Source organism: Python bivittatus, unplaced genomic scaffold, assembly GCF_059951505.1.
Source record: "Python bivittatus isolate LINGU-HERP-01145 unplaced genomic scaffold, Pbiv_v1 ctg000840_np1212, whole genome shotgun sequence".
NCBI lineage: Eukaryota > Metazoa > Chordata > Lepidosauria > Squamata > Pythonidae > Python > Python bivittatus.
Genome location: NW_028277113.1, coordinates 48501175 through 48521752, shown reverse-complemented (window position 1 = coordinate 48521752; position 20578 = coordinate 48501175). Strand labels below are relative to the sequence as shown.

At 37.1% G+C, this 20578-nt stretch overlaps 1 protein-coding gene across 1 annotated transcript in view; it reads left to right on the top strand.

Moving 5' to 3' along the window:
• The first annotated feature begins 7039 nt into the window (after nt 1-7039).
• CPA6 (carboxypeptidase A6) overlaps nt 7040-20578 on the top strand; it is a 40776-nt gene continuing 27237 nt past the window's right edge. The window contains exons 1-5 of the mRNA XM_007423168.2: nt 7040-7149; nt 14299-14374; nt 18503-18627; nt 20044-20158; nt 20428-20529. Of these exons, the coding sequence (XP_007423230.2) occupies nt 7040-7149; nt 14299-14374; nt 18503-18627; nt 20044-20158; nt 20428-20529 (528 nt within the window). The remainder of the gene's footprint in view (nt 7150-14298; nt 14375-18502; nt 18628-20043; nt 20159-20427; nt 20530-20578) is intronic.

Here is a 20578-nt window from a genome sequence, read left to right as displayed (position 1 = left end):
TTCCTTTTCCTCTGAGGGGTAGTTTAGAAGGGAGTAGCAGAAAGCAAATTGCAACCAGGTTGTAAATCCCTAAATTGTTTGCAAAAGAACAGCATAGATTTCTGGTTCCCAATTTTCTTTCAGTACTGCCATCTAGAAAACTTTTTAAATGAGATTGTTTCAAAGATAATTACTGGGAGGAAATTAATACTTTTTTCTTTTAATGGAGGGACTTGTGATTTTGATTCAGTTGGTGTCCATAAGTTTCTAGGTTGAACATATCTCTGCAGGCACTCTTATCTTTAATTCTTCAAACATACTCATCCACCTACATTACTAAAGTTTTGCATCTGGATCCAGTGAATGGATTTTAGGGTTCTAGTAAAATACAGAGTAGAACATGCAAGTCCAAAGTCTGTCCAAGGCTGTAGATCTGCTGTTCCTATATTTCTTGGATAGCGTATACAGGTTCAAGATGCCACATCCTATAAAGTTTCTTAAACTTTGCTAGTGTCACAGTCCTATGATGAATTTCTGCAACCCCTGCTGCGAGAAAAAAACTAATATGTTCATGGGTGTTAGAGCTCGGCAAGAAATAAATATACCACTTTTAATAATTAAATGTTAGTGTATTATTCAATTGAAATAATAAAACAATACAACTTTATAAAATAAAACTGTTTAATTGGAAACGTTTTCAAATATGTAGTTTCTGATGGGAAAGATGAGCTTGGGTAATAGTTTTACGGAATAGAGTTTTAACAATTGCAATTGACAAAAATCTCAGTTTTGCAGAGTACAACCAGCAAAATCTATTCATCATGTCCCAAACATTGTTGGACATTGGAGATCTGATGACACCAACCACCAAAGTTGGGTTTATCACTAAGCTAAAAAATAAGTGTTTTGCCATCCAGATTATGCCGTTTGGAAACTGAACAATGCCAAGATGCCAAAAACTTTTGTTAATGGAAAGCACACTCTTTTGTAAGCCACATGCTGCCAGCTATTTATTATTGTTGTTTCTCTACAAAGGCTTTGCAAAGCACGAACATGTGCTATTCTAGATTAACCCTGCTGGCACACAGGCACCCACCACATGAGGCACTGCCAATTAAACTGTCAAATGGCAGGAGAAAGCAATAGGTCACTCTGATGGTAAAGCTTTCATTTTCTTGTAATCAGGAATTCTTTATTTTTAGATAGTCTGAGTAATAAAGAAATCAAGGCCCACATCTTCAGATTTTTACAGGACTGAACAATCATCTCATGTTGTCTGTATTGCAGATTGATATAATCTGCATTACTGGTAAGGACACAGAATGGTTTATACAATCACTGGTGCAATTATGCTGCTATCTGATTAGGGCAATAGGAGTAGTCATCACTCTTTGCTATACCATTCATAATGTTTAAGAGGTACAGCCCTCATCAACTTTCTTTCTATTCTACTACCTTAGGATAAATTAGGCACAGTTCTAGCTACAGACAACATTTACTGTATACACAAATCAGTTTAGAAAGTTTTGGCTCAGATCCTTGAGATACTGGAAGGGTAAGTTAGATAGATATAGACAGATATTTTTTTAATTTATTTTCTCAGAGTGCATGCCTTTCTAGAGCATCATCACAGGCTGTAACATTCTTGGACCAGTCACTATCTCTCAGCCTAATATTTTTCCCTTGCAGAATTGCTGCAACTGCAAAATGGGAAAGAAGACTACATATACTGCTTTGAGCATACTGAAGAAAACTAGGGTAGAAATGTAATTTTAAGTTGTTTTCAACAAAATGCTCCAACATAGATCTCGCATAAACTCAATTTTTATCATGCAAAGCTCTATAAAAAGCCAAACTTTTATTTATTTATTTATTTATTTATTAGATTTATCTCCACCCATCTCCCTCTAATGGAGGACTCTGCCCAGCACACAATACAACATTTACTTATTTACCTATCTAACAATTTATTTACCTATCTAACAATTTAACAGTTTACCTATCTAACAGTTTAACTTTAAGTAGCACAGCTGTTTGGAAAAATATTCAATTAGATAATTGTAATGTTGTGTAACTTCTCTATTACAACTCTATTAAAACTTTAATATACATTGCAGTATTTCTTTCAGGATTATTTTTGAGATCTGAGTCCAAGGAGGAGAGAGATTTTCTACCTAAAATAAAGGTACATTCAAATCTCTCTTCTGAGACAATGGTTTGCTAACCTTTGCCATAATCAGGGCCAGGGGAACCTGAAGCAATGTCCAATGGCTTTAAAATGGCAGACACAATCATGCAACAAAGCTCCATCCCTTTTTACATGTATGAAATACCTGTGATGCAAGCTAAAAAGGGGTGTGGCTTCAATCACCCAGTCATACCCACCATTTTGATGCCAGTGTCACTGTGGATGCCCTTGACCAGGCTGCAGTCTTCTTTACAAACCAATATGAAAGTAAATTTAGCTATACTTTCACTTACAGCCTCAATAAAGTTCTTTAAAGTCCCTTAATATCTTCATTAACAAGTAATGAGGGTAGAGGTAGGAGCAAAATACTTCCTTACTCAAGATAGAACTCTCATCTATATGTCCCGCTTCATCCAATGGGAGGATGGCCCATTCAACAACTTCTTGAGAACATGAACATGAATCATCTTTAGTCCCCCTCCAGCTCACCCAGCTCTGCTGCAGAAGTTGCGTTTTCCCACTTTTTAAATTATTTTATTTTAAAATAGTGAAATACAAGGAAAAAACCCCACATCACCAACAGAGAAAAAAGATAAACAGTGATTACACAGTGAAAAAAGAAAAACTAAATATTATAGTAATTATAAGCAATTAAATATGACAAAAGAAAAAACTAATTACAGAAAAAAAGATTCATATGGTAACTATAAATAACAATATGTAAAGTTAATTTAATCCTTAAGTTTATCATTGAATCTAGACCATATACCAACATATTGTATCATATTCTCTTTTTAGAACACAGAGATTTTTCAAAAATAGACAGTGAACTTATCTCCTGGATCCCTTCCTTAAAATCAGGACAGCAAGTTTTTTTCCAGTGATATAAAATTATCCTCTTTTTCTTTGCCATGACCAGGCTCAATCCAAAGCTTTTGATGAGATGACAAATTCCATGCTCTAGGAATATAATTCAACATCACACTGAGATCCTTAACTATAATATTTTACTTCTGATGGCATAAAGTGTGCTGAGTGGTCAGTGTGTATGCAAATAGGTCTGAGGTACGTTTATAGGCAGGGGACTGCCTGTTCCCATGGGTGGCAAACACAGCAAATGGGAGAGAAGAACCATAGAAGTACCCAGCACCAACAGAGCCATTTTCACCACTGAAGATCTGTTTAATCGTAGAGTTGTCACTGGAGAGACACTTCCCCTATGATACAGCTCACTGCCACCCCATGCAGTTTAGGTGCTGTAGCTTCAAGGGTGCGTGTATTATACATGACCAATAGTCTACCAGTAGACAGCTGGATAAGTGCCATTTTGACACATGACAAAAAATCCCCTGGAGGAATGAGGAGGCCAAGTTGCTTCTCCCAGGTGCAAACTGCTCCTATCACTGCTGCCTCCCCACTGCCTCAGTGCTGCAGTATAAAAGCAGCAGAGAGTGTTGTAAGCCACTTGCACTTCTGCATGGAAGAAGATAGGCCCCAGAGCCATTTCCCCCAGTTGCAGGTTGCATCTGGGAAAAAAAGCTCTATAATCTGGACTCCTGCTATAAAGCATGAGAAACCTGCTTCCCTCTACCTTCTGTCTCCCACCTCTACTGCCACCCATCACAAGAAAAGCAGGGGGGGGAGAGGGAGAGACTGGGTCTCTTCTCTTTGCCCCTGCTTCTCTTGCCATAGGATGCAGGAGCATCAGAGGAAAGAGGCTGGAGAAAAGTAGTGGATAATAGTCTTCTATGATCTTGTACTGCCAATAACTAACACCAAGATTATTCCCTCTCCCAGGTTTTTATTGCAGGTAAAACCCCTATTCTTATTACAGGTAAAACCCCTATTGTGCTTCACTGCCCAGGCAGAATAGAGGTTGGAAGAGAGGTGTTTTTTTTTTAGTACAGAAGTTTTTTGCTTAACAACTGCCCTGTTTAACAACCATTCAAAATTATGACAGTGCTGAAAAAAATAACTTTACAACTCACACAACCACTGCAGCATCCTTGCAGTCATGTGATCAAGATCTGGGCACTTGGCAACCAGCAGGTGTTTACACCATTGCAACATCCTGCAGTCATGTGACTAGCATTTGCACACTTCACAGCTGGCTTCCTACAAACTTAACAACTGTATCACTTAGCCACAGAATTGCCAGTCCCAATTGTGGTCATTAAGTGAGGACTACCTTAAGTTGTTTTTTGCCGTCTCCTGTACTGGGTTATAGCATATTAGTGTTGCTGTGCAGAAAAGCACATAATGAGCTATTAATTGCAAAGAAGTCCAAGGTCATACTAGTATTAAGAAAGATTCAAGCCAGATTTCACAAATGTACAGGAAACGTATCAATGGTATATGACACCCCAAAGACTATCAAAGATGTATGGGACAATTTCCAACGTCTGTTGGAAATGTAATCAACAAGAGGGGTCATTCTACCATATGTGGTGGGCATGCAAAATTGCAAAAAAAAATTGGATTCAAATACAAATGTTGATGCAGAGCATACTACAAATACAGATTCCATTTAAACCATAATTATTCCTGTTGGGGATAATGGACTTTCAAATAGGAAAATATCTTACTAGAACTACTCAATACATGATTACCGCAGCAAGACTTCTTTATGCAGAATTTTGGAAAACTACCAACAATACAAGAATGGTTGTTAAAACTGATGGACATGGCAGAAAATGATAAATTGACTTGCTTATTAAAAGAAAACTAGAACAATTACTACTTTAAAGAATGGAAACCGTTGATGGACTATTTGCAAAATACAGGTAGGGTGAAGCTTACATGGGGATTTGAAGATTAGATTATAAATGTAATGGGATATATTAGACAAAGAATTATTCTTATTTAATGTACTAAAAACTAGCGCTTATGATAGCCTTATTATTTCTAAGACCAGAGATAGATTGGAAGTTATCTATTTTTCATACCTTTTTTTATTTTTACTTTACTTCACTTTTTCTTTTCTTTATATTTCGTATTTCAAATTTTCTTTTCTATTTCTAACTTTTAAATATGCATCTTTAAAATTTCAATAAAATATTATTTAAAAAACCCAAATGTACAGGAAACATGAATGACTCTTTATAATGACTTAACATGATAGATAAGGGTTGGATATAATCTAGTCCAACAATCTGCCCAGTGTAGAAATCCAGTGCAGGACTTGGATAAGTTCATCTGTAATTCTAGTTCTCAATTACTACCTGAAAACTCTGGGTAGATATAGCTTAATATCTTTACTGAACCACAACATTATTTAATGGTCTTGAGTAAGTCAGTAGCTTTTAGTCTATAATCCAGGAGCAGGCAAAATACTTGTGTATATTTCCCTTGGCGCAATTATTCTTATTGAAGCTTATTTATACCAAATTAATTTTTTAAAGGGAGACTGGCATCCTGCAAAGTAAAACATCAGCCTCTAGCATCATCTTGATTATTTACAAAAATGTGTCTGGGCCCCATACAGGCACCAGAGGCACTCTCAGAAAATAAAAGTAGTGAGTGGCTGTAGTCCAATGCTTTGCTAGGAGTGTACACCCACTCAGAAAAAAACAACAAAAATAATGTAAAATGGGAGAGAATATTCTGGGTGTGAGAAGAAATGGTGAGGTGCTACTTTAGCAGTTTGCTTTATGATCAACAGGTGCTTCGTGGCTTATCCTACCTACCATGATTGCCAATGAATAGGCAAATTCCCCAAGGTAGTCATTTTGTGAATATGCCCACTGCTTGCCTACTGCTGGCCTTACAGCCCCCAGAATTGCCTTGTACTGAGTCAAACCATCGGTTCATCTAGCTTTGTATTGTCTGTATACTGACTGACAACAGTTATCCAGGGTTTTAGACAGAAGTCTTTTGCACCCTTCCTGCCTATACTAGGAATTTCAAAAAGTTTCTTTCATATACAAAACATGCAGGTCCAGCTTTCTGAAAACCCATGGCTGCATTCCCATGACCCACAAGCAAATCTAATGTGTTATGCAAACCCAGCCCATGTCAATGATTTGGTGCATCCTACAAGCCCAGAAAACTCATTTCAGTATACAGTGATTCCGTTTATGATAGGTATAACATGCAAAAACAACTTAAGGGGCTTTTTTTGGAGTAAACATGCTTAGAATAGTACATACTTGTTTTCCTACTTTTCCTGTTTTACATATATCTGTTCTTGCCAAAAAATCTGTTACCATTCCCACAAAATTGGCCCCTAATTCTTCTAAAGCAGGGAACAAAGCTACAACCTCAATGTGAAAAGCAAACTGAAAACTCATTATCTAAGGCAATTGATACAATATTTAATCTATATTAATTAAAATAATTAATAAAGTATTACCATCTCTCTTTAATTTCTTTCTAAGACCACTGTTTATAATCCATGAAAGTTTATGCCATAAGACACTTGCTAGCCTTTAAAATACCACAAGATGCTTTGATGGTTCAGTTCTCAAAACTCTTAATCTCTTAAGAAAGTCCTTCCTTCCTTCCTTCCTTCCTTCCCCAACCTTGGTGACTTCCATGTTGAACTACGACCCTCATCAACCCCACGTAGCTTAATCAAAGCTGAGAATGATGGGAGTTAGAGTCCATTCAAAGCTGCTCATTTCTTTGACAGACTTTATCTGACGTGTAGCGCACGAACGGCAATTCCTCCTATTTCGCCCCCCCACACACACACACACACGCACGCACACACACACCCTTCTTCCCCTCAAGGGAAAAGAAGAAATCCCACTCCCACCCTCTGCTCCTCCCTCCCGTTCCAAACCTCGTCCTCTCGGGGTGGCTGGACACGTTTACACGCAAGACAGACGACGGTTCTGTCCCGTCTTCTCTCGGGATCCTGCGGCGGCGACCATGGAGCTTCCCCGGCGAGCACTTGCTTTCCTGTCCGTTGGGCTGCTCCTCGTCCAGCAGCGGGCTGAGGTGCCCGGGCGCACCTACCTTTACGACAACCGCTACGCCGGGTAAATCGCGGGCTTCGCTGCTCCGTTTGCGCGCGGTTTTTTATTGTGGGGTTTTTTTTGGCTTGTTGTTGTTTTTTCTACCTGGTTTATTACTCAGATTTCTTAACTGATGTTTAAACTCAGTTCCCGCTTATTCGAGAAACGCGCTCCTACTGCTATTTTTATTAACGGGACAAGTATAATTGAATATAGTAATACTATACTATAGTACAATAATAATATTATCGTTTAGTATTAATTTTTGGAACGGCATAGTGTCTCTCCTGCTGGAGGGAGGAGTTAGGAAACACTTTAAAATCCTGCAGGCCTAATGGAGCAAATGGTCCTTGGTACCTAAGAGGAAACATGCTGTGATGGTTGCATTTGTTAATCTTATTTACAGAGGATGGGTATGTAAGCTTTTCACAGGTGATGTCCATTGGTGTGGTGTACAAGCCCAGTAAAAGAAATAAATGAATAAATAATAAAATTGATAATGGACAAGTAGAGTTGCATTTGTAGGAATATATTAACCTATTCTGGGAGGTAGTCTTTCATTTTAATACGGTAAAAAGAAATGTGAAAGAACAAGAAAAATGAATTAGCTTTGAATAACTTCTAGCCTTTTAGAGTAATCATTTGCACATTTACTCAAAGAGGAGTTCCCCTGAAAGCAGGTGCGTGAAATTCCAATGCAAAGGTCATTACTATCATTGCAACATGAATTATGGCAAAGGAAGGTTTGGATAAAATGATATTGATCAAAACTTATTACTTATTTTCCTTAAGTTTATTTTAATTTTTTAAAGTATGGTGTTTTACTTATTGTCCATGGTTTGTTATTAGCTGTCATGTTTTGCCATTTTCCACGCCTCTTTTTAATCCTTTTGGCTTTTCAGTTGTCTTCATACAGCTTAGTTCTGTGCAGTGCAATTCTGATGATAGCCGGAACAGAATAGCATGAAGCTTTAATGGGTCTGCATGCAAAGCAGAAAATTAGGGGACATAGAGAAATCTAACTAAAAGAGAGTTCTATTATATCCACAACCCATTATCTATATATATCAGTTCAGGGGCAGTTATACTAACTGAATTCTAAGCTGTTCATAAACTGTACAGGCTTTCCAATTATTTATAAATCAATGCAAAACCCAAATCAAGCCACATATGCCCTCAATAAGTTAAAACTAGCACTTCTATAGAAGGTGCCATGGTATCAACCAGTGTTTCTCAACCTTGGCAAGTTGAAGATGCCTGGACTTCAACTCCCAAAATTCCCCAGCAAGCTTAAAGGTTGAGAAACACTGGCACAAACTATAGCTCATTGCTAGAAAGGTGTGTAGGTTAAATCCCTGGCAAATCCAATCAAAAGAATCAGGTATGCAGAACCTGGGCTTGGAACCCTGTGAAAAAGCCTCTGACAGTTAAACAGAAGCAAGTTACCTTGTCACATCTTAAAAAATAACAGATGTGGTGTACAGTAGCTTAATCTTGGGGTAGATTAATAACCATCTACCCTCTAATTAGAAAATATGTTTAAAAAATCAGAAGAAAGAAAGGATGAAGTAGTGAGTGGATCAGTTGAGAGAAACACCTACAGTTTAGGATAAATTAGGATAGAACTTTATTCGCCCCAAAATGGCTATTCAAAGGATCCCCATGTTTTCAGGCTGGCTGAAGAAATCATAGTATTATTAACTAGAAATATGATTTCTCAAATGGTTCACACTACTGTCTGCACTGCATACTTACTGTATCATAGAGTTTATTGCCTGGCTTTTGTTAACCAGATACAGACATGGTCCCATATTGGGAAGACCGCTGAACGCAGTTTAATTTTGGCCTTTGAAGATGTGATAGTTATTTCTCATTTTCATTCTGCTTAGTGAGAAAAACTCAAGAGTGATTGCAATATACAACATTATTAAAGATAAAAATAACATAAGAATATAGCTTTAGAAATTGCTTGCATTTTGCATCAGTGGAACTAAAATCGTACTTTTTCAGTTAACAACATATTCAGATTTTGTTCATAACTGTTCTGTACATGATTCAGGATAAACAGAAGGAAATAATAACTGCCTTGAGTTTTTCATTTTTATTAAAACAGTAGGGCCAAGTATGTACATACTGAAGTCAAAACACAACCATTCATTGAAGTTTAAAAAACATTCCATATGCTTTAGGAAAAAAGTACATGGAAATGGTAATATGATACAAAGCATTTCACCTCTAGGTCATGTAGCAGTGACAAAGCATTTAACACATGACAGCTGCTCTATGGCCTGAGTCCAATGCCTAATTCTATGTATCTGAATGAAAAAACAACCCCACAATTTTGACCCTTCCTGATGATGTCAAGGCAGGCCAAGAACCTAATGCATATAGAAAGAAAGTTACTTACAGTGTTCAGTGGGAATTCTAGGGCTTTAATTGTTGCTGGAAACAATTTGGGATTGTGGAATGATTGGGAGGAGCAGTCTTTGCTACATAACCAAATTATATTTTCAGTACTTTCTTTAAATTGCCAGTTAGATACCAGATATAGCCATGCAACAAAGGAACATGAAAGATCAGCCATACTGGAATAATTGATGTGTTATTTTAAATTGTTATGGGCTACTCTTCAGAGTCAGAGGCTGAGGAGCTTGATCCATCCAATGCCTATAATTGAGCCCTACCTGTATTTGCCATATTTAAGAACAGCCACCAGCTACTGGCCCTTCATTGACAACAACTTGGACAACCTTGGATTCGCATTCCTGTTTCCTTGCTTCTCTCTTCTGCTCCTTGCCTCTCGGCTTTTGACTCAGATTGGCTGACTAACCTCTCTGGTGTTTGAGTCAGACTCTCATAGACTACATTTACTTCTCTGAACCTGTGCTCTGTTCAACTTCTAAGGTTGACTATGACTCTCTAACTGCCTAACAACCAGGCAAGATCTCATTTTCTGATTTAGCAGCTCCTTTGCCTTATCTGAATCTGATGAAATAGAGAGATAGAGCTCATGTCATCAGCATACTAATGACATTTTAACAAAAATCTTAGTATGATCTCGCTCCATGATTTCATACAAAAGTTGAACAGAAGATAAAAGGAACCCTTTTGGAACCCTGCTATTTAAGCACCATGGATTTTAATAGAAGTCACCTAGCACCACTACCTAGAGACAGCTATCCAGGTATGAGCAGATCCATTTCCAAGCTGTTCCACACACATTTAATTTACTCAGTGGTAAAGAAAGTGTCTGTGAGATGTAGCAGTATCAATAGGATTATACTTCCCTATCTTTCTCCTGGTAAATATCATCCAAGAAAGCAATGAAGGATGTGTCAGTGCCAAAAGCCTGATTTTAATGGATCTGTAAGTTCTGTTTCATTCATTCAAGAATGCCTGGATCTGATCAAGCACCAAATACTCAAGCATCTTGCCCAAGAAGGAGATATTGGCCACCAATCTATAATTTTTTAGACCAGGATCCAATGGTGTGTTTTCCTCAGTGTGACTAAAGGAGACCATAGTGAGATCACTCCTTCTCAAGGTGTAAGAAGCCATGAAGATGACCTTGGAGAAACTATTCAGAAATTGTTACAACAACAACAGGTGTGAAAACATGTTTTGAACCTGGAAAACAAGGGAAGTATTAGGAAAAGACACAGACTGGCTCCTCCCTGACTCCCTGGGGTATAAGAAAGAGGGAAGGGAAAACACAGTCTTCCAAGATTCTTCTACTATAGCCCAGTATTTCTTAAACATTTTTCTTCACATTTTTATGGAAGACTCCCAAAAGAGCTTTTGTTTGTAAGGGTTATATTTATCAATATTTACCATATGAAAAATTAAAATTCATGCATTCACTGCTGCTACCACTTCTCATCATTGTTTGATGGGATTTTCTTCTACAATAACTAACAAACATAGCGTCATGGGGTGAGTTATAATGCTCAAAATGATGCAAAATGAAAGCATCAGCTTCAGCCAATCAAAGTAGCAGCAAGAAGACATGATTATCAACACTTCTTACTATTAAAACATACCATCTCAATGAAGAAAAAAATCCAAAATTATATAGTGTTGGAGTGTGCACATGTGACCTGCCAAATGTTGTTAAACTATGGTTCCCAGCATCCTCACACTGACTAAACTGGCTGGGATTGCTGGGAAGATTATTTTAGCAACACTTGAATCTCCATCCCTCATAAATCCAACTGGAAAGTATACATAAACACAGCATCTGTAGCCAAATACAATGATGCCAAAATGACAACATGCATAGAGAATAGTTATCAGGAATTTATCTCAGATCTTCACACAGCTAGCTTAAGTTTTCAAATGGTGCAAATCTTGTCTCATCCTAAAGTTTATGTAATGCACCAATCTTTTAAAAATCACAATAAGTCTTGAATGTAAAATAACAGATAAAAATGGCCTTTTAATGGAATCGGATTACAGGTGGTCCTTGCTTAACAACCACTTGTCCAGCAACTGTTCAAACTTACGACAGTGTTGAATAAGTAGTACTTATGACTCGTCTTTGTACTTACGGCCGTCACAGCATCTCCACAGTCACATGGTCGCCATTTGCAATCTTCTTTGCTGGCTTCCTAAAGCAAAGTCAATGGGGAAGCTGGCAGGAGGTCGCAGATGGCAACCACATGACATCCTCGCTTAATGACCCGTGGTGATTCACTTAACGGCAAATGGAAGTGCCAGAATTTCCATTGCTAAGCGGTGCAGTCATGTGACATCACACTTTACGACCGCATCGCTTAGCGATAGAAATTCCGGTCCAAATTACCACTGTTAAGTGAAGACTACCTGTATTAAAGGTAAAATATATATTGATATGAAAGAAATAGGATTGCACAATAAATGTACACAAGAACTATTCAGATTATATCCCAGGAAAGTTCATGAACGACCAGGAAGTGAAAGGTATGCTGTTTTATCACATAAACTAGCAAGCAATGTCAGACAGCATACCCATATTTACCATCAGCATTTCATTGGTCATTAGTCATCTCAGTATATGTACAAATCTTGTTCTAATTTTCCAATATCCATTTAGGTAAACTGCTTAGAAACCTTAGAATGTGACAAACTTAGTATCTCCTGAATGTCTGCCAAAGAAAAATTGGGTACCCTAAATAATCTCCACATGATCGTTGTGTATTTAAGCCTTTCTAAAATAAATGAATAGATCGGGGTGTGGTGGGGTGTAGGGTTAATACTTCACTGGATGGCGTGTTATTTTTTTCTATAATTAATAATTTGTTTACAAGTCTGAACAATCTCCTACCATTCCTGGGTATTAAATACTGAATATTAAACTGTTAATATTTGTCCAATTGATAATAGAAAAATATAGTTTGAAGTTTCAGGATATACCTTAACTGTGCCTCTTTGTCAGTTGTGTTTTCTTCTCCAAATATATCCAAATTTGCTCTGTGCCTGTATATTATGTGGCATTACAGTCAACTGTTCACTGTATTGGAGAAGGTAGGATTTTCTAATCATATCACAATTGCAAAGTACATACTTTATCCATTACTTTATCCATTACTAATGACTATCAGTAGAAACCCATTTTGAAATATTAGCAGAGTAAAGAGAGGTAAGGAATATACAGGTATACAACGAAGTGTAACATTACCTAGATGAAGACCATTTATTTATTTATTTATTTATTTATTTATTTATTATTAAATGTGTATGCCGCCCATCTCCCCCCAACAGGTGACTCTGGGCAGCTCACAGCTAAAATCAAAAACCCCATCAACAATTAAAAATACCCCATAAATAATAAAAAATTAATCCATTAAAAATCAAGTATAAAAAACAAACCCTGTACATAAATACTAAAAACATTCAAGATGACAGAGGGGGCCAAGGTCAATCACCCCACAAGCCACCTCCACTGGTGCAAGCCCCCATCTGGCCCCCAGGCCTTCTGGCACAGCCAGGATTTCACCCTTTCCTGAAGGCCATGAGAGTGGGAGCACACCGGACCTTGGGAGGCAGATTGTTCCATAGGGCGGGGGCCACAGCAGAAAAGGCCTTCTGCCTAGACCCCACCAGTCAAAATTCCTTGGCTGGTGGGGTCTGCAACATGCCCCTTCTGCTGGACCAAGTGGGGTGGGCTGAAGTAACTGGGGCGAGTTACTTCAAATATATATTTATTATATATTTGACAGAGAAGAGCAAAATAGATAAGATAAATTCAGTAATTTGTCCATCAGATTATGTCAGCCACAGACATCACTCCTTTTTTCAAATTTTCATTTAATCTGGTAGAGTTCAAACTTCAGTATTATCAATCCCAGACCAAGTCAGTTTGGACATGTTTGCATGCATGTGGTGGTGTTCAACATAGCTGACAAGCAGCAGCATCATACATGGGCTGTAATATGACATGAGTAGGTAATCTTTTTATGTTCAGAACTGGACACTAGGCCCAGACCAATAAAAACCACAAAGCTCTCTAGTATGACAGAAAAAAAGAAGGCATTCCTGTATATCTTCTGCAGTGTCATTGTCTAGTATGGGTTGTAGCTTAATGTTATGCATTTGAGCAGCTTATCAAGTGTAAACATGGCCATTATGTTAATGAAATTGTTTTTAGGGGTTGTTGCTTCACATTTCCTTTTTAGATACATATGAAAGCCTTCCTCAACCAGGTTTCAGCAGGTAGCAGTCAAGCCAGGAGCTATGTTGAAGACAGAGTTCCAGTGAGTCAGAGCAAAGGAACACATCAAAGCATAGCTGAAAGATTCTTGTATTAGGGAAAAGCTCAGTGCAAATAAGTGTGCTAGCAGCTGTAAGCAAAGCTGGATTTCCTGTTCCTTGCTCTCTCATGGTGCCATAATGAACTGTTCTAGTTAATCCAGGTTAATATAAGTGCTTCATAATAAATAATACATGCCGGAAGAAAGCATTTCCATTGCTCAGTCTGTTTTGGAACTGCTCAACATGTGCTGAACTTCAAGGCCAATATTTCCCTTTGATCATGCTTGCTGGGAATTAGGGTAGTTGAAAACCAATCCATCTGGAGCACAACAGGTTAAGAAAGTCTAATGTAAACTACTGCATTTTATTTCTGTTTCAAGGTTACATCATTTTTGGCTAAAAATAGAATCCTATTTAGGATTTCACTTTAATATTATTCTACAGGCATAAGGTAATACGGATTATACCAGAGAATGACCAAGTGGCAGAGACACTGAAGATCCTTTCTCAACAACTTAAGGTGAGTGTGTGCTTTGCGGTACTCTGTACTGTATCATAAGAAGTGTAGACTTTTCTGCCCATAATCAGGGGATCTGAAGTGTGATATTAAGCAGGGGTGGTTGTGGCTCTGCAGATATTGCAGAACTACAACTCCCAACAGCAATAGCCAGCATGACTACTGGCGAAGGATACTGGCAGTTATAGTTTGCAAATATTTCCAAGGCTACAGGTTCTTTAACATGGTGTAAAGGATTACCACAATACATGCCAGCAAGAGCTGAAGAATTTTGAATTCATATGGTTCTGGTCAACCATTTATAGTCTTTAACTAGTTGAAAGAGCTGATGGAAACAAGGAAAGTTGATTAAAAGGAATCCATAGCCTAAGAAACTATCTTAGATTATTTGTCCTGATTAGCCTGGTGTTATTCTAATTAGATTGGGTGCTCTAATCCAGGAACCCTAGCAAAGTCTTTCATATTATTTATAACATAGTTCTTTTGTTTGAAAATACTATTAAAGCTCTACCATTGAGCTTTGATCTCTCCAGAGTTCTATTTAATTTACTGCAGGGTGCAAAGCATTTGCTATAGGACATTTGCAAACAGAGAATTGGGCCCTGAAGAATAGCCGTGTTGGCTGCTTGAGTTCTAAGTGGTTGCCGTACTGTGAACTGATTATATTGAGATGTATCAAGCGAGCCTCTAACTGTATTACTGCTTTTTTAAGCAACATTCTTATTTCTTCTTAAGCAGTACCTATATGTAGTCATGAATTATTTTTTCTCCAAAGAAAAATTGTGCTACTTTTTTTAGCAGAGTATCTTTTGAAATATTATCATCCTTCCTTTTGTGTCTTTTGGGCAGCATGTATAACCATGCTTGCTGTTTACAGCTGAGAGTCTATAAGTCAGCTTTGTTGGTGTCCTAGGAACACCATTTACCCCTCACTATTGGTCATATCTGGACAGACTACTGCCAACAATCTGGAGAGGGAGGTAAGCAGCTAGTTCTTTTTAAGTAGCAGGTTAGGAAAATATAGCAAAGGGAGATTCATTTTAAGAAAGACAGGTTGCTCCACAAAGTCAGTATCCAGGCATGAGCAATGAAGTATCACCATATCACCTGTCCTGGAGAACATCATCTCAGAATGTTGGTTGGTGAGCAAGAGATATACTGCCAGACAACTCTTTCCAAGTCTGGTCAGATCTCATCACCTTCCTCTAGTTTGCTCAAGTGGTACTCAGTATAGCATTTTGCATTGCTAGCAGCACCTCTCTTCTTTTTGGCAATGCACCAAGCATGCTCTTGCAAGTTGAGCTTGATGCCCTTGTAACTGCCAAGGAAGATCCCATATCAGAACTTTGGCTCTGATTGCTGCTTCTAGGGAAGGAATGTCTTCTGGAAAGCTAACTCTCTCCTCTTGACTATGGTGTAATCTTCTCTCCGTCACCTGGGTCATTTACATCCACGAATTTTCTCCACCAGAGGAGATATCAGTACTGATATCACCCCTTCAACTTTGGATTGTGCAGGCTGGGTTTTGATCAAAACCCAAGGCTTTAGCTGCTACCTGGCTTATTGTGAAACTGGGCTGCCAAGGCTCTACTGTTGTTGGAACCCAGCTTTTCCTGGAGATCATCCAACACAAAAACAAAGAAAATGGATCAGTATGGCTATTTCTGTACTTCACAATGGTTCAAGTCCATAAACGTTCAGCCATACTCCCAGGAATAGTGGAGACCACTATTCCCCAGAGACGGGGGGGGGGGGGGGCACACAAGTAAAAAAAAGATGAGAAGAGACAAAAGAAAGCACTTATTTGCATAGGATTTAGCAAACTGGGATTTGTTATCAGAAGATATAGTGATGGTATTCTAACTTGGATGAATTTAAAATAGGATTAGGCATATTCATGGAAGATTATCTTCATTTTTTTCTGCTTGATAATGATTATAGAGCTAAGAAGGAGATAGATATATTTTAAACAATAGAAAAAGATAACAATGTTATCTTGTTCTGATTCAGAGATTCCTCCATTTCAAAAAATAATAGCATCTTATCATCTTAATAATAGTTTCGTATTCTGGTTAAAATACATAGAAATGGTTCAGACTAGAGGTGTAGAATCATTCAAATGTACAAGATTCCTTGAAACCACAGCATCTTTGCCAGTCAGTTACAGTATACAACTGCTTTTGTTTTTGTTTTTTAAATAATTGTGTTTTGATATCAAAGAGAAATCCGTAATGGGAATTTTTTTCTTCCAATTAAATTAAAAGAAGCACAAGGCTACTTGAGCTGTTGACAGCAAACTACCTCTATCAGTAGTGTGTAGCCTCTCTGCATACTACTACCACTCTGAGAGTTTTTAAGGTAAATTATGTTTTCACTTCTGTCACTTTATATAGGATCACATGTGTTTATATGCGATCTTATATAATAGTAATTATATTACTCAGAAACAAAGTAGACATTACAACACCAGAAACATGCATCAGGATGGTTCTAGAGACCAGGGAAGCTTAAAAACAAAGCATTTGAATTCTGCCATTACCAGCATTTTTCTGTTTAAATTCATTTTTCTTTAGGGAGGGAGTCATTTTTGTTCTGGGAATTTCTGACTGGAATTCCCTTCTGGAGAAAGACAGTGGCTTTTCGAAGCCATTTTGTGCAGAAGCTATGGGTCAGAGATTAACTTTGCTTCTGCCAGTCAAAAAAGGCTCTTTTTATTTTTCCTAATGATTTAGTCTTTTATATATTTCTATTTTTAAGTTTTACATCTTCTTTGCCTAAAATATATTATATTTGGCTTCAGCTTTTTTCTAATGTGTTTTTTAAGGAGTTGCATAATGCTCTTGGAAGGAATGTGTGGCTATATTTTAAAATATTTCTTTCATTTCACAATCCTGGTGAAAAATAAGGCCAAAAGCAAATATTTTATGTTTATAAAATTATATATATTATAATTATATATATATATAAAATAAATAAATAATTTTGAGGACATATACAGTGGTACCTCGGGTCACGAACTTAATTCATTCCGCGACTCTGGTCACGACCCGAATCAAATTTTCCCATAAGGTTCAATGTAAATACGGTTAATCCGTTCTGAACCATATGTATTTTTTTTAAAAAACCACAAAAATATGACACAAAGTACAGTACAGTACACTATGAAGAGAGAGAACACTAACCTTGCTTGAGGCGCGGAGGACAGGAAGGCGGGTGGGGAGGCGGTTATTGTTTGGAGGGACAGTCCCCCTCCCTACAGGAAGCCACGACCACGTGTGTCAGCAGAGAAAATGGCTGCGGATCCTGTTCGTCACCTGATGCGGAGTTCGCAAACGGAAGCAAAATTTTGCAAACGGTGCTGTTCGTGACCCGAATTGGTCGTGAACAGAAGCGTTCGTGACCCGAGGTACCACTGTACAATGTTTTGTGCTTCAGTAGGATTCTGACGATTTAGGAAGCTAAAAAAATTGAATTACATTAGTCAAATGCCTATTTAAGTTGCAGCAGCTTCTTTTCTTTAGCATATTAGACTTCTATACCCACTGGTCTGGGAATAATATTTAACTCAGTGGAGCTTCCTTCTGAGTAGAATACATAGGACTTTATGTCAGATTTGCATAAATACACTGGAGTCTTCCTCAGTTTGACAATCATCACTGTATTAGAACTACAGTTGCTAGAATTACACTGGCAGTGCTACCCAGGATTGTGGAAGCGGCAGTGCAAACCCACCTGAAGCATGCTAAATGGGAAAGTCTGATGTGCTAAGATTAAAAATGCACTTGAAAGCTAAGAAAAAAATATAATCAAGCTATGTAGTGCATATTTACAGGATTTATTTCAGCATTTTCTTTTAGGTAAGATAAGATACAGGACTGGGTTAAAATAATTCCAGTTTGGGTTGGGTTTTTATTGCATTGAAAATGAAATTATACAAATCCCAATGCTCAAAGTGTGTGTTCTTCTCAATTTGCAGAAAATATCAACTAACTATTCACTAAAAATTCAGCAATAATCTCTGCTATTTATTGTACAATATTAAGAGGATATGCTCTTTGATCTATTCATTTCATGGGTGTTTCCAATCTAGACTGAATAAATATGAATTACAGGTTGGTTCCTGCACTACAGGTGGACCTGTGGCAGCCAAGCAGCATCTCTCTCATCTCCAAGGGTACAGTTGCAGATGTACATCTGTCAAGAAACAGTTCACAAATTCTTCAGTACTCCTTAGAACAAGCAAACATCCAATATACGTAAGCATGGATTTTAGTTGCAGAAAGTTCTTTGTGTCACAATTTAAGGTCTCCTGTCTAAGGTTTACTAGAAACAATAATCAATATATTTAGCGTGCCCTTTTAATTAAATAATTTGAGAGTATCTTTTAAGTGTTATTTGAACAGAAGTAGGAAAGAGCACCCATGAAAAATATTTTAATTATATAGTCTTCTTTTTAACATAGATTAGTGTCTCCTTCATGCATGTAGGCCTGCTTTGTTTGTTAAAAAAGCAGTAATTGTCACTAGTACAAGCATATTGTAAATTCAAGTATCCACATGTTTTTAAATTATATGCTTCAATGTATATATATTGTGCTGAACTATGCCAGCCAACATCTGTCACATTATAACCGTTAGTGGCACGACTTAACAAGCATTTATCAAATTTCTCTCTTAGATGGAAAGGATAAGGATTTGTCTGTCAAAGAAATTACAATGGGTAAATAAATCTTACTTTATTCAGAAAGCTGATATTCAGGTTCTTAACTTTACTGTACTTGTCTTGTCATTACATATTCAAACTTTTTCAAAAGCTCCGATGGCTAAAAGGATCACCTTTGAGCACAAGGAACTGGCAAGATTTTAGCAAAACCTGAGCACAGAATCTATTTCTGGGGTGCTGATGTTTCTCTGGGCACCTTTCTTGACAGCCAACATCAAGCCCTACCTAAGAAAAAGAAATGTTTAATTTAAAAAAGGAACTTGCCATCTACAAACCAAGCAGGTTATCTGAAGGATTGCCCCTCTCAGTATGAACCTGCCCAATTGCTTAAATCAGCATGAGGGGCTGATGAAGATAACTGAAGAGGTAACTGTAGAAGGATTTAAGAAAAGAGAACAAATCCCTGTTTAAGTTTTAGGGGGAAAAAACAAGTAGGCAAACAACCTTCCCAAGCAACCGGCTAATCTTTAAATGTCAAAAGTATTCACTGTTTTCAGCAGCAGTGTCTGAGACTATTTGCACCTCCTGCCCATTCCTCTGCTTTTAGCTACTTATTGGGAGAATAATTTACCCATAGTTCTATAGGTAAATACTGTAGTTATTGTTTATTTAAGCATTATTTTATTATCAGTCACAGATAAAAAATATCCTTTTAAATGCTGGTTAATTAGTTTTTACTTGTTTCTTCAGTCAATTAAAACACATTGCCTGTTTTTTTTTTTCCAAATTATTGTTGCATTCCAAAACACGTTGTTTGCTTTACAACATGCTACGATATGTTCTTACAGGCAATTTACCTGGGTTTGTTCAAATGTCATAAATAGTCCGTACAGTGTTAAAATGCTTGATTTTGGCTTATATAATGTAACTTTCCATTCCTTTGTATTATACCATGCATTTATTCAAAGTGTTATTTTCTTTTTCTCTTTTTTGTTTTCTTTTTGATGTAGAGTCCTCATATCTGATCTGCAGAAAACAGTAGAAAAACAAAGTGATTCAAAGCCATTCAGGAATCGTAGATCATTGCCAGAATATAGTTATGAAATATATCATTCGCTGGAAGAAGTATGTAATATACATTTGCACTCTCATGTTCTTATTCTTAAATAAGAAAATGCCAGGGAAATAGCAAAATAACATTTTTGTTTGCTTGTTTAACAATAATTAATATTTGATATAAGATTTTAACATTTATAAATTGGAAAACCTAATAAGAGATGGAAAACTAGAACTTTTATTTTCTGATATACTATATAATTGTATTTATTCTATTTAATAATGCCAAAGGAAAATAATTCATATACATTTATATAATCTTTTTCTTCTTTTTTCAGATTCAAAGTTGGATGTATCATTTGAACAAAACTCATTCTGATTTCATTCACATGTTCTCTATTGGCAAGTCATATGAGGGAAGACCACTCTTTGTATTAAAGGTAAATTTTGACAAAACGTTGTTGCAATGAGGTAGTATCAAGATAAATG